This window comes from Alosa alosa, chromosome 6, assembly GCF_017589495.1.
Source record: "Alosa alosa isolate M-15738 ecotype Scorff River chromosome 6, AALO_Geno_1.1, whole genome shotgun sequence".
NCBI lineage: Eukaryota > Metazoa > Chordata > Actinopteri > Clupeiformes > Clupeidae > Alosa > Alosa alosa.
In genome coordinates this window covers 16,247,978-16,262,957 of record NC_063194.1, presented here as the reverse complement: position 1 = coordinate 16,262,957, position 14,980 = coordinate 16,247,978, and the positions used below count along the sequence as shown (strand labels likewise).

Sequence of the window (14,980 nt, the reverse complement as noted above, 5' to 3'; positions counted from 1 at the left end):
TAATTTGCCCATATATTGATGAAGTGCCATCGAGAGTTTATGGTCCCGCTGCAAACATAGCGGGCCTTTTCCAGTGAGACAGTCACGCATTGCTAAGCACAAAAAAAATGTGTGAGACAGTAGAGCTTTTTCAGAAGATTGTTAGCTAAATATCCACCATGCTTAACCCAATAGGGTCAGCACAACATACTGAGAGAGGCGATAACCCTGGCTTCTATGTGGGTGGAAATTGGATGGCATACAATCATCTATGGACCGTTAATTTGCTCAAGCAAAAGAATGTCAGCATTTCTGGTAAAAGTTTGGTTGAACTGGTCACCGGCCAAGGAAACCAAGACGGACCATTTTTCTCTGAGAGGAGGACAGAGCTAGAGCAGCTGCAGTCAATCAGTAAGAAACTACACAACTACTCGGTTCATTGTCACTGTCAGGGTGCCTGGAGCCATACTGATGAAATGATTGAAACAACCTATGCCTATGCGGGAACAACAAGGAATGTGGCACCAACTAAACTAGAAGTTGTGAACTCTGTCATTCAGTCACCATTTCACTGCTGCATTACATTTTAGACCACATGTCATTCCCCCTCAAAAAACCTCAACTGTGTCCTTCAACATTGCCAGTCACTTCATTTCTCATGACCAGCCTAAAATATCACTGCCTCTGGTATAGCTTTCAAAAGGCAATTAAAAAGATTAAAAAAAATAAAATAATTAAAAAAAACCATTCCGCTAAAGACCTTACACTCTCGATTGTAATTGCCATTTACTGTAATTATCTGCCGGCAGATAGACAGGAAAGTGGTCTGCTTGATATGGTGAGGGGATTGGAGCAGCACTCGTGGGATGCTGAGTGGCACAGAAGAAGTGCTCTGCCTCAGACGGACCCCGTCAGCAGATTTAATGATCTGGACAATCTCAGGAGGATTTAGAGAGCACGCTGTTGCGCAACACTGCCAACTCATTGGTGGAGATGAGAGAGATTGCTGGATGACTTAGGATGCACTTGTGTTTCAGGATGCCCTTTTTTTAATTCACCGTAGAGTCTGCTACATGTCTGTGATACACATTTGGGCCAGTAATGCATATGTTCACTAGTCATTTTTCATGAAACATGTCTGCAAAGTCCATTATCACTTGACATGGTCAGGTTTGTTTTGGCGAGAGGTACTTTTTAGGGTTTCAAGTCACCTTGGAATGACTTCTGCCAGAATTTCTAAAGAGAGAAATGTTTCAGCAGGATACAACACATCAGTTGTGAAACACAGTGAACAACAAGCACCACGGCAATCATATGTAAGCAGAAACCAAGTTGGAATGCAAAGTGTCAATGAGGATGGTTATAAATAGCCTGTGGCAGTGTCATTTTAAGATGTGTTAAATATCTAAAGCATCTTAATGTGATTACAGCATGAGCAAAGAGGTGAGCCAGAGGGAGACGTATAGATGGGAGATGTATAATTTCATTCTGTGAACACTGCTCTTTTGGGGGTGCTTGTTTGTGTTTGTTTATATAAACAAAGTAGGCAATTGCAAATACTAAGTTTGGAAAAAGGCATGTTTTGTCAGAAGATGATGTACAATCATCCTTAGGTCAACAGGTCCACTATTAGAGAGACTGTGAGGATACAAGGGAAGTGTGTTTGTGCCGGAAATGGCAGCTGGCAATTATTCAGTAAATAGGCACAGGAATGGGCTTACCTCACTAGTTACCCAACTGCCACGTTATTTGTTGGGTTCCTACATAACGAGTATTTCTGAGGAGTTGTGCTGTTATGTATGCTTTGCTGTTTACGAGGAGGGTGTTTTTTTTTTCTGTTCAATGAGGCGTTGATGCTATAAATTCTGCCACAGCCTTGGTTATGATTGCACACATTCTGTCAGAACATTTTACAGTTGAGCAGTAGACTTCCCCATGCAAAGACTTTCCAGTGTTCTGTGAGTTCCCTGCCATCTGTCTTTCTTCCATTGGGTCAGAAATGGAAACAAAAACGTGAAAAACCATGTTGATCTTGGTATAATATACTCTGGCTTAGAAAGGCCTTTAGAGAACATAAACAGTGTGCTAACCTAACCTCCTCTAAATGTCATTATATCATTTGAGCTTCTTTGAGGTTGTTCTATTCATTTAAAACCTTTGACACCTGTCCAGAGGATACTACAACTATATAACTAATAACAAGGCTTTAGCTTACACTACACTGACTGATAGTCTTTCACTGAAATGCTCAGAAAGCCCTGGAACCCTTCAGCACTAGCTTTTTTATGCCATTTCAACAGAGTTGATTTCAGCCTCCATTCCACCTGGCTGTCTTTTTGGTCTGCCGCAGATAGGTACGTACCATATGGGCTGTGCTATGCGCCATCTCACCGACACATTGTTATTGCTTTGCATCATCATGATGATGATTGGAAGTCTCATTATTGTGTTGGTGGTTGTCAGAGGCCTGTAGGAGCTGCCATCTGGATGTGTGTGTGTGTGTGTGTGTGTATGCGTGTATATGTGTGTGTGTGTGTGTGTGTGTGTGTGTGTGTGTGTGTGTGTGTATGTATGTGTGTGTGTGTGTGTGTGTGGGTAAAGATCACCTTCTACATTTTACATTCTCTGTGCTCTCCATAACATCAGAAGTTTGAAATCACAACATAATATGGTAAAGCGTATTAATGTCCTATAACTCTATATCTCTCTATTACAACATAATTCTGTCAGTCTTTTGGAATTTATATTTTTGGTACTGTTTCATGCAGGAAATTACATGTTGGTGTTAGCAGTGTCTGTTTACTTAGGTGTTTGCTAAATGGCAATCCTTGTGTATTATGTGCGTGCACCATAATAGAACTATACCATTACTTGGCCTACAAGGAACACTGTGCTACAAAGAGATAGCATTACAAGAATGGTGCAACTTTCCTTTAGGCATAAAGCCAATAATGTATTTAGCTTTTGTTAGCCACATTGTCATTGTGAGGCTGTCACTAAGCTTGACTGATGAAAGGTTTGTTTGTAATAATCAAAGTTTAATTGTCATCTGTGAGGTCAAAGGTTGCATAAAGAGGAAGTACAGCCTGGCAGGGCGTGATATAAACATTTTTGAGTCGCTAAGGCAAGGTGCCAAAACTACTTCACCACCCACTCATCTGAGGGAAATGAGGCTTACAAAAAAGAGAGGGAAAAAACAACATTCAGACATGGGGCAAGATTATCTTTACCAAGGAGCTAAATAGGATTGTTATGTAAAGTGCAGTCATCAGGGATGGACTGACCATCTGGCATACCGAGCATTTTCCCGGAGGGCTGACGCACCTTTTGAGCCGATACAATTAGGGGTTTGCACAGACATCACGTTCTGGGGTGTGTTTTCCAAAACTATAGTTGCTAACCTGTTAGTCAGAACTTAGTTGGTTGGCAATGGGAAATTGCATTGCAACCAACAAAGTTGGTCTGACATAACTTGTAGTTAGCAACTATGGTTTTGGTCAACGATACCCGGGACAACGAAACACCGGGGCACATGAAATTTGGTGGGTATGTAGCCCCACTAGACTTTTACGGAAAAATTTCATCACACATATACACACGCACACACACATAGGCACGCACATACTATCGGTATCGGCAATTATAACGACCGATACATAATAATACATTCAGTAGGATTAAAGGAAAACTTTGTTTGAACTATAGAATTAGACCCCGATTATAGTTGTTTTGTATATAAATGAGGTTGCTACTTCAACATCCATATGGATATGATCAACCCTTTTGGAAATGTGGAAATATTTCCATAAATGTAAATATGGAAATTATTTCGAACAAAACTGAATGCTCAATATAGATCACAGGACCTCAATGACCCCTTAATCATCTGGCTGGTTCCTCAGAATTACAGCTTCTGTCCATCTGATGTCAGCTAAAATACCACTAATAACCTTTGCCATTAATCAAATGTGAGTTCTTGTTACTGCCATCCAAAACCAACTGAGAGGAACACTTCAGTGACATAAGTGTGGTGCAAGGCCATCCATCACTGGCCTCACAACGTGGTAGAGGATGCTGGCTTTCTGGAGACTAGCCGTTTTCCATGCAGTCTTCTGTCAGAATTAAGTTTCAGGTTTTAGTGCTGCCCCATTTAAGGAGGGATTTGTGGACGGCAGCAACTACTGTTCTCCATCACACTGAATAGGCAGAGACTGGAGTGATGGAGAAAAATTGACCACCCTATTGGGACCCTTTTTATGTCATGCTTCTTTTGAAAAGACTGAGGAAGGACAATGTGATGTGTGTGTGTGGGGGGGCAGTTATATGTGATGCAATTATGGCAAGTTGAAATATTATGAAAATGTGTGACATTAAAAAAAAAAAACATGAATATTTGATATACATAAGTCATCATGAAAATATCTAATAAAGTATGTGTGTCATTTGTGTAACATCAGTGGTGCTGTCTGAGCTGCATTGTGGGATCCGCACAGCTGCTTCTCCGAGTACAGCACATCTGCTCCACGTGCTTGACAGAGGAAGCTGCGGTCACTTTGAGAGAAACTCTCTCATATCTTACTTGTTTAATTGAAGTCCCAATGTGGCCCAAAGTGACAGACATTGAAGTCTTTTTTAATCCACCTCTAACCATATTGTGTGATTTATTTCATTTCTGTTTATACACAATTTCTTTCATTAAGACTCCATGCTGGTACATTTGTGGACAGTAGAATGTAGTGTTAATTTTGTCACCTATTTTTTATTTAGTCTTAGTCTTAGTCTTGTGACGAAATGTCCTTTTAAGTCTTTGTTGTATTTAGTCATTCAAATATCATTTTTGTTAGTCAAGTTTTAGTCAACTAAAAGTCTCGTCATTTATAGTCTAGTTTTAGTCAAAAGAAAACTAAAGCTATCTTAGTCTCAGTCAGTTTTAGTCAAAACATTTTAGTCTTTTTTTATAACAAATTATTTCTGATTACCATTTCAGTCAAATAGTGTTTCACACATCTCAATTTTCTAACAATATTGTGTGTCCACAGGGCTACTCGACTGTTATAATTACTCATTCTGATTTTTTTGTCAGTCAGTACATGCACAGGTAAGTCGAGCTACAGTTATAGCTCGGCTGGGATTTGGCCATAGACAGTAAAAGATTTGACTGGACCACTGTCATGATCTTCATAGACCAGTGTTTCACAAAGTGTGGTCCGGGGACCACTGGTGGTCCATAAGCTATCCCAAGTGGTCCATGAGCAGGCGTGGTAAAATATAATATAGATGAGTTGTTTGCAATATTGAACCAACTGTTCTACAACACTGTCTATGTCAGATATGCCAGTTTAAATCATATTAATCCTCTGACACAATTAAACAAAGTGCAAAGACAATAAGCAAGGTGGTTCAGTGAGTATTGTGTAGGCTAATATACTGCTAGGTCTATTTTTTTTTTTAGCTAGGTGGTCCGTGTGTTTCTTTTTTATTGATTAGTTAAGTGGTCCTTCATCTGAAAAAGTTTGAGAAACACTGTCTTGGACCCAAGTATGAATGTTTTACTCCGCCACGCTAGATGGCGATATGCGCCCAAACGCAACACAAACTCTCAATCTTCGCTAACTTGCTAGCGAACTTTCCATATTAGCTTACTTGCTAGCAAACTTTGCATCATCAGTGTAACTAGTTAAATAGTTGACATGCTGAAAATTTTCGTATGGACATTCTGGGGGATGTTAATTTGTATATGTATGAGAGAAGCTTCAACTTCTGGGTATGTAGCATTGTGGCATAAAGCCTAACTCCTAAATCTCCGGTGTTCTTGTTCCATGTAGTTTCCTGCTGCAGCCACAGGGTTGCAGCAACAGCACGTAGACTAGCCTACAGGAAAGCTGCTGCGCATGAACCATGAACTCATTCGGAATATTTTGAAAAGGTAACAGCTATTCTGTCTTCTCATTTGGTAGACGAAAATGGAAGAGAAATTTTATCTTAGTTTTTATTTCATGCAAAACATTTTAGTCTCGTCTTTTTTTAGTCAACAATAATGCATCTTAAGATAGTCTTAGTCAGTGTTTCAGGACATTAGTGCAGTCTCGTCATCGTCTCGTCTTAGTCATGTAAAAAAAGGTTGTTGACGAACATTTTTCCTCTTGTCTCGTCTGACGAAATTAACACTAGTAGAATGTTCTTCATATAAAGTAGTACACATTTGTTATTCTCTATAAGACAGGAGTTGATCATATTTAAATATGTGTTCTCTGCATTCTTATGCATTTGGTAGTTGAAATTCAGAGAATTGTGAATGTTGGCTGCAAAAAATACTGACAACTGCAAGTACCTCACTACACAGAGAACAGTGTTTTTCTGGAGAGGCACTTAGCAATTTGGAGCACACGCATACACGTTTGGATTTGTTCTCCATTGCCTGGGTTTGGATTGTGTCTGACAGGTCTTATGACTTTATTCCCACAATGCACTTTGATTTCCGTTTCCTTTCCTTTTCCATGTTTTTTGGAATTCATTCTCTCTTGTGTTATTCTGATATCCTGCTGTCCTTTTCTGCAAAATGGTGTCTGTCAGTCTTTGTCCGTTCCTGTTATCCTGCTATCACTCTTTGCCTTTCGCTCTGATTCTTCTTCTTCTGTCTGAGATGCAAATAAATAGTTTTCCAACCTCAGACACTAATTGCTCAACGCCAAATCTCAGTAGAAGGATTCATTTCTGCTAAAAAAAAATCTTGTGTACTAAAGCTGGTGCAGAGCTCAAACGAGATAGCAAGGGCTTTTCATGTCTATATTCATGTTGATGCAAAGTATGAAGAGATTTTCTTTACACTTTTTGAACATGAAGGTTCCTGTAAAATAAGACAAATGGAAAATGTTTTGTCTTTTTGTCTTGTATACACACAAAGTGCATACACTGCATACCACAGCATTTCTGAGACGCAATGGATCATCATGGCCCATTAGATGGCTTTCAGTCTTGGTACACAATTGTTGCTTGTGCATGGCTTGGTGTTCCTGTACCTCAACAAGCTGTGCAAAAGTAAACAACACTAAGGTCACATGTTTGAATCCCAGGAAGCACACATATTGATTTATGCTAAGTATATACTTTAATGTGGGCCTCATGGATAAGTGTCAAGTAAACAAAACTAAATGCTTTCACTGATCCATACCTAAATCTAAACATTATCTTTTTTTTCTTCTGCAGGAGCATCTTGGAGCTCTGGCCCTTCCTTCTTCTCGCCTTGTAGACCCAAGGACCACAGGATGGGGAAGGACAGATATTTTCCCCTGCGTGTGGTCAACCAAGTCTCAGTTAAACAGCGTCCATGGAAGCCACAGGAATTCTGTGGAAAAGAGGGAACTTGGGCTTCATTCATCAGAGTCTCATTCTGTTTGCTGATACCTCCATGGCCTCTCCCGTCTACTGCAGCATGGGATAAATACATCACCTTGTTTGGCATTCCAGTCATGGAAGTAGGCTGGTCATTGCAGACCTTCAGGTGGTTTATTCTAGCCCCTTGTCTGAAAGGAGTCTGCTTCGAGTCCTTGTCCAAACTATATTAACATCTCTTAAACATATTTTGAACAGGTTCAAGGTGGAAAGAAAAAGGAAAGAAAAGTCTTTCTTTCCTCAACTCAGTAAGTTCTTTCAAATAGTCCTTTATCTAGAAAATCTAGTCTTTCATAATTTGGTTTCCATGGGTGCATAAGCAAAAAATGGGTTGTTGTAACAATTCAACAACACAGTATTTCTCAAATTCTTAATCTTTCCATCTATCCCCATGGGTGCAGGGGGTCTCAGGTTATTGATCTTTCCATCTATCCCCATGGGTGCAGGGGGTCTCAGGTTATTGATCTTTCCATCTATCCCCAGGTGTTTTCCTTCCCAGAAGCAGCATCAGAAGCTGGACAGGCGACAGATCCCTTTGTTGTTTCACCCACTAACCCTCTCTTGCATAAGAAATGTGGGATTTCAACAGACAGGAACTTCAGTAAACTATCTGACCTACAGTACAATCCCTGAGAGAGTGCAGTCTATAAACAAAGAGAGCTGAGACCCAAGTTAAAATGGAAATGACATTAATTTTACATGCAGGGACATGTATTTTTTGCCTTTATCTGTTCAAATGTCACTGAGAAGACTACAGAGGGTAGATCTATTTTTACAAGACAGCATTTACCTTTAGCAGAGGCTTTCGTCAAAGGCAAATTACTGCAGCTACGTACAATTGTGAAGGTTTTTTTTTTTTCTTTTATGTTCACTGCCTTGGTGCTGAACCCACAGTCTCTGAATGATTAGCACTTTTCTCTACAGGTTGGCCTAAGGAGCACCACAGGAGACAGAACTGGGACATAATTAACACCATCTTTAACAAACAAAATTCACACAAATAGTGGTCCAATATTTTTAAGAATGATTTGTGTTAGTCTATGATCTCGTGCCAATGGGAGAGCAACAGTTCATAACACATATAAATCAAGTGTCGGACAGTTTTATTCATTCGTGCTTTACCTGGATTATCTTGTTCCAGAAGCCAAAGAAGTTTTATTTTTTAACCACAGTCCATCCTTATTGTTGTAATTAAGGATCAAAACGCTACCGTAGTTGAAAGTGTGCAATTGGGTATTCTTCTAAAAAAAAAAATCTGAGGAGGTTCCCTCATATGTTGGCCTCCAAAAATACAACTTAAAGGTGGGGTTGTGGTGTTGGAGGACCCAAGACTGGGGCGTGCCAAATGGCAAGCTTCTCGACAGCACAATTTTGTGTCAAGATACGGATTTATGGGGCCTGACCACAAAACGCAGAAGTGGAAAATGTGCTCCTCAGCCAAACCGAACACTTGCCGCCTTTGAGGGAGGGAATGCTCCATATGGCTGTGGGGCTTGTGGCCCAATACCGCGGAGGACATAGGACAAGAAAAAACAAAAAACAGATCATTCTTTGTCAGAGCTTCCATTTGACTCCAAAATAAGTCACCCTGAGCTTGACTTCTCTGTGGCTTCGAGAGTTCATGTTGCTCCTTCGGTGAGGCGTGTTGTTTAAAGTCAATCCCTCCCCATCCCCTCCTCAACCATGCAATCATGAACTCTGGGGTGACTTCTGTAGATGAACAGACACTGGCCTTTTGTTCAGTATTTAAATAATGATGGTTATTTTGGCTCCATTAAGTGTGTTATGCGTTCATCAAACACAGAGGTTAATAAGGAGCAAAGCCCCTGTGGTCCATGTGGGAGGCCTCCACAAAGCCTGCTGTGGCGACTGCTGTCCCTTCCCATCGGCCGCACCATTAATGTCTAGGTAGGTTTATTTGAAAAGCCGTCGGGATCCCGGATGTGGTGATTCCTATTCGCTATCCCTCTGTGGATATCCAGCTGTGAGGGTTAGGTCCAGTGCGGTTGCTATAGCTGTGTAAATATATTACACCATGCTCAATGTAGGCTACACACATGATGCTTGAAATTGGCTAAACCTTAAATTAAAATGAAGCTCCACTAGAACACAAAAATATTTTGAAAGATGGACTTGTCTGTTTTTACTTTAAGTCTATACTCCATAAGACTGTAAAGTCAACGTTTTGTTAAGTTAAAACAAAAACAAAAAGGCTATACTGTAGTTAATCTCTCTCTCTCTCTCTCTCTCTCTCTCTATCTTGCACACATACCTATGCACAAAACTGAGGTAAATTCCATGAATTTTCCTATTATGTTGTCAGTCAAACTGGCTATTTTGTTTCAAAGTATTTCTTTGCATCAGATGAAAGAGATACTGGGTAACTACCGTTGAAAGAGAACTTTGTTACCCTTTGCCATTTTCCAGTCAAAGGGCCCAAAAGACATGGTGGTACATGTGCAGCCCTTACAAACACCTGTGTTCTTATTGAGCCTGGAAAAGGTGTTATTTATCTGTTAAGAACAGATGGTGTTGCACGAAAGGCCAAAGGAACTGGAAGCACTACTTGATTTTCCCAAAATGTATTTAGTCTTTTTCCTCATGTGTGATATTAATTATATTAAAAGAAGACTCATGCTGGGTGTAATACTGTCTGGGGGGAAACATAGCTTAACCCTACCTTTCTTTGATGTTTGGGTCAGTCACAGAGGAGGCCCCATTAAGTGCAGGGAACCAGCTGTAGCTACATGCAATTCAGACAGTGCAGCTCTGGCACACCATACTGTTTAAACGTGAAATATTTAGTAAACAATACACTGTTGAAAAATGGAAACGTGCTGCAATGTTTGCAGTATGTGTGTTCTTTGGAAGAAAACAACATTTTCTGAGCTATGGTTGCATTTAGACATATTTATTTGTTGTTATTGATTTTGAATAACAGCGATTTAATGGCCACGCATACTTCAGGAAATGTTTTTCTTCACTCAAAGAATCTTGGCACGTCTGTTGTGAACGCGCCTTCACGCGCTGTGGCGCTCTTTGGAGACGCCCAGGGGCTGCGCTTTGAAAGGACTCCATCCGACTACATAGCCTGAGAACTTGATTCTAGACAGCATTTTTTACTGTGGACAGGCGGCGAGATCGTGTCTCCAAGTCTAACAGTAGTGACGGACTTGTCGCAAATCTAAACATTTTCTCTTTCAACTCGTTGAGGATGCGGAATATTTTTGCAATTCATTACATTATATACAGAGACAGACAGAAATACTTGTCCACACAGAAAATACTTTATTTTTTGCACCACAAATAGGATAAGATTATCCGGTCTGGATTGACTGTGGAAAACACGGATTCGACTGTTTCTTCATTTTTGGGGCTGAAATATGGGTGAATTAATTACATTTCAATTTGGAAGACATGGCAGTTGCAAAGGATGCATCTGATGAGGTAATTAGCACTTCTCTATAGTTTTGTATACTTATACTTGTATAATTATACTGTTATTGCTACGTAATAAGGAAGCAGGAGGAAGAGAAGAATGATGTTTTGTAGAAGTAAACTGTCTTATTCACACATTAGCACTTAGAATAGCAATTAAAATTGTACAGAATTTTCAGAATTTTCAAAAAATATACAGAATATATTTTTTGAGTATAACCAGATTTATTCTGAGAATTGCTGAGAATAACTAAAGAATTTGAAAATAATTCTACATAGTGTGTCTCTTAATAAAATGGAAGCTTCTATTGAAGTTGCAACACTGAATACAGCAAACCAATCTTTCCATCTGTTGATGCACTAAAAAGGTGAAACAATCAAGGGGTTGTTAAGGACAGTGTGTTCTGCCTTAGGATAAAAAGGGGATGAAAGTGAATTAATTAATATCCTAGAAACAGTAAGGTGATAACAGGTGACCAAGAATATGGAGATTAAAAAAAATACTGCTTTTACATTTAATCGGGCATGGTGGCAATCAAAGCAGAAAGGTACAAATACAGAGTGTTCAAACAGTGCTTTTATTGAATGCTTTCTGAGAAAGGCCATTTATCTAGACTCAAACTGCTAAGCAACACTCGGCTACTGTGCTGTAGGTGTTCAGACTTGCCCCACATTCTTATCTGGGAAGAAATATCCGGAAGGGTTAAATAACATTCTAAGATTTGCATGGACAAAGGTACAGCAATACAGATAATTAGACCACATACATACCTTAAAAGTATAATCCAGTTTCTATAAATAACACCTGTATTGCATGCCAAGTGAGCCAAATTGTGAATCAGTGTGGCCCAGTGGCTTTGATACACCCCGACCTGTAACTTCATCAAACCACTCTGCATGCACCACCCTTCAACAAAGTTAGTGACATTGCTAATATGCAGTAAAACACTCTAGCCATATTATTCAAGTTTCTATTCTTCCAGTCCACTATCTTTGCATAACAATCTCAAAATATTAGCCATAGGTTTAAATTAAAAGTTTAATTTAACATAATTTAACAAACATTCTTAAATGAGGTGAAAGGCTCAAAAATAATGTTAACGCTTCATGGATGCAGAACAACTGTATTTACCATTGACTTTGATCTCACCTTTACCTCCATCATAATGAGTCATATTTCTCATTATATGTCTAGTGCACCTGAAAAAGTATTCTACATTGTTCATAAGGTATTCTAGTATCATTGTATGTGTGTTTGTGCTGTGTATTTATTTAATTGGTGTTTCTCTCTCAGTGCCTAGTATCTGTGAGGATCCCGATGGCTAAGTGATGTTGGCCATGCAGCATTACAACGCCTCTCCAACTCCCCTCACCAACCAGACCCATGGCACAGCCAAAGTGGCGGCAGTGGCGCAGAATGTCACTGCCCAAAGGACCCCTACCGTTGCAGTCATGTCCATGACCCTGGGAATTCTCTCCAACATCTTGGCCCTTTTCATCCTGGCCAAAGCCTACAATCGCATGCGCAGGCGTTCTAAAGCCACGTTCCTGCTATTCGCCAGCTCCCTAGTGGCCACGGACTTAGCTGGACACATCATCTCGGGTGCTCTTGTGCTCCAACATTACTCAAGCCTGAACTCGCACAACGACTCTGGGAGCGTGGACCCTTCCTGCCAGTTCCTTGGCGGCTGCATGGTGTTCTTTGGCCTGTGCCCGCTCTTCATGGGCAGTGCCATGGCGGCTGAGCGCTTCCTGGGCGTGACCCGACCTCTGCTGCACGCCTCGTGGGTCAGCACGGCACGCACCAAGCTGGCACTTTCCTTCATCTGGCTCATGGCCCTGTTTGTGGCCCTGCTGCCGTCCTTCAACCTGGGCCGCTACATCTACCAGCACCCCAAGACCTGGTGCTTCATCAGCGTCCTAGAGGGGACGCGGGCCAGCGACGTGGCCTTCGTCCTTATCTTCTCCGGACTTGGCATGGCCTCTCTGGCCGTGGCGATGGTGTGCAACACTATCAGTGGGATCACGCTGGTGCGTGCTAGGCTGCGCCGGAGGACTAAGTCGCGGCGCTCCACCAAGTCGCACGACATCGAAATGGTGGTGCAGCTCCTGGGAATTATGATCACCTCGTGCATCTGTTGGGTCCCCCTGCTGGTGAGTAGAAGCGAGCACAGAGACAGACAAATGACATCTCAATCATCATATTCTCTTTTTTAATTATTTGTATACAGTCTATGTATACACATGCACAACATACTGATATTGTAGTCATAGCACTGAAAAGCACAAAGAAAGAAACTTGTTTTACACCAACTCAAAAACTGACAGACGTTGGTGAGTCACTGTTGGGAAATATTATCCGCTTTCTACTGAACTAAATTAGGCACATGTTTTCCCGCAAAACTCACATTTTATGCAAACTGTAAATAGTTTGGAACACATTAATCACTGACATCAACACTGATTAATGTGTTCAACATCAACATGATCAACACAAATCAGACTCATGACTGATGGACAATGACTGTGGATGTTACAAAGACTAACCATGCTTCATAAAGACTGTGGTGTTGTATGAGAACATTTAAGGCATGAGAATATGTACCACAGACCCTCCAATTTTCCAGGAGCCAAATTATTTGGCCAAGGCAGATATTTTCCATTTAAAAGTCTTGGCAAGATCTAACTATTGTATGTCCTCTGTGTTAAAAAACATTTGACCATTTTGGAGAAGCTACAAAATGCAAATGTGTTAAAAATTGTCCACAGTGTAGATGACAATGGTTCATTATTCACATAAGTAAGCAATTATTTATTACTTTCATATGTTTAATGTATTTATGCTCTGTTCTGCCACTGTGTCTTCTAGACATTTGACCTGATGTCAGTGATACAATCGTATCGTGGCTTAATGGACGACGACCAAAGCACTTACTACAAAGGACTTCTTCTGACAGGAGTGCGGCTAGCGTCCTGCAACCAGGTCCTAGACCCATGGGTGTACATCCTGCTGCGACGGGCAGTCCTGCGCAAAATCTACTGCCTCACCACCTGCGGGAGGGTCAATCTCCAGGGAAGTACTTTCCGGCACTGGGAGATAAGCTCTCTGCAGGGCTCAGAGAAAAAATCTGTCAATCAGATGTGAGCATTGCACTGGGCAAGACTGAGGTGAAGCCGCGGTGCAAAATCATGAGTCATGATGGACATTAGATTTAAAATGCCGCTACGATAGGGATCAACCTCTGCTTCTTTCAGGTGTAAAGGAGGTTAAGAGGGTTACTCAAATGACTCGTTGTCCATGACAGACCCACCAGGCTAGTCTGTTTTTAATGTGAATGTATTTGCAAACTATGCTAAGTTCAAGTCACATCTGCCTTTGACAGTTGTGATTGGCCAGTGAAAAAAAGAAAATTGTATGATGTTGTGCTGGTATGGAAGTAAAAGAATAACGAGCATCAGATATCCCCGATACATTAATTGATAATATGTTCAACAGCTGAGCAGAAAGATGGTTGTTTGGGGATGACTGAGGATGTAACATATTGAAGCTTTCAAGTGCAACTACATTGAACTCAGTGTTCCTAAAAGCCTTGCCTTCTGGCATTTAATTAAATGAATCTAAAAAGTTGCTTTGTAAAGCCCATCTCAACATTGTTAGCCTATAACTCAGTACTTGACAGTGATTGTTTTGCTATAGTTGTTTCTTTTGTATTATTTTTGGCTTGGCATGGCTGTGGGTGTTGTAACAGGGTGTAAAAGCAGTGAGTCATGTGGGTAGCCACAGTAAAAAGTGAAGTATTTTTGTTGTTGTTGTTGTTGTTTTGTGGAGAAATGCTATTGCTGTTTGGTGTATTTATTGTGTAACACTGTTTTCCCAGATATGTGGGAGGACTTGGAATTAAGCTATTCCGATGTAAAATATATTGAATGTCATAACAATAAAAAAAGTGTAGATGTTAGTTATTTCATTTCTTTTTTTTCGGCCAGACGTCTTGATACATTTCCCATTAGATGAAGCCTGCATATAGGCCAGCCATCTATGCAGGTCAAATTACATTTTCAGTCACATAGAACCTGGAAATCATAATGCATAATAACGTTTTTAAACTCAAATTTGGAATTTCAATAATATCCTACTCGTTCACATGCATTCTTGAGGAAAACACTAAAA

General features: G+C 40.5%; 1 protein-coding gene across 1 annotated transcript; it reads left to right on the top strand.

The window, feature by feature from the left end:
• The first annotated feature begins 10,508 nt into the window (after nt 1-10,508).
• Nucleotides 10,509-14,753, top strand: LOC125296216 (prostaglandin E2 receptor EP1 subtype-like). The gene is made up of 3 exons (XM_048245994.1): nt 10,509-10,818; nt 12,104-12,963; nt 13,679-14,753. The coding sequence occupies exons 2-3, from the start codon at nt 12,139-12,141 to the stop codon at nt 13,952-13,954; spliced, it is 1,101 nt and encodes a 366-aa protein (XP_048101951.1). The 5' UTR covers nt 10,509-10,818; nt 12,104-12,138; the 3' UTR covers nt 13,955-14,753.
• Nucleotides 14,754-14,980: the final 227 nt, after the last annotated feature.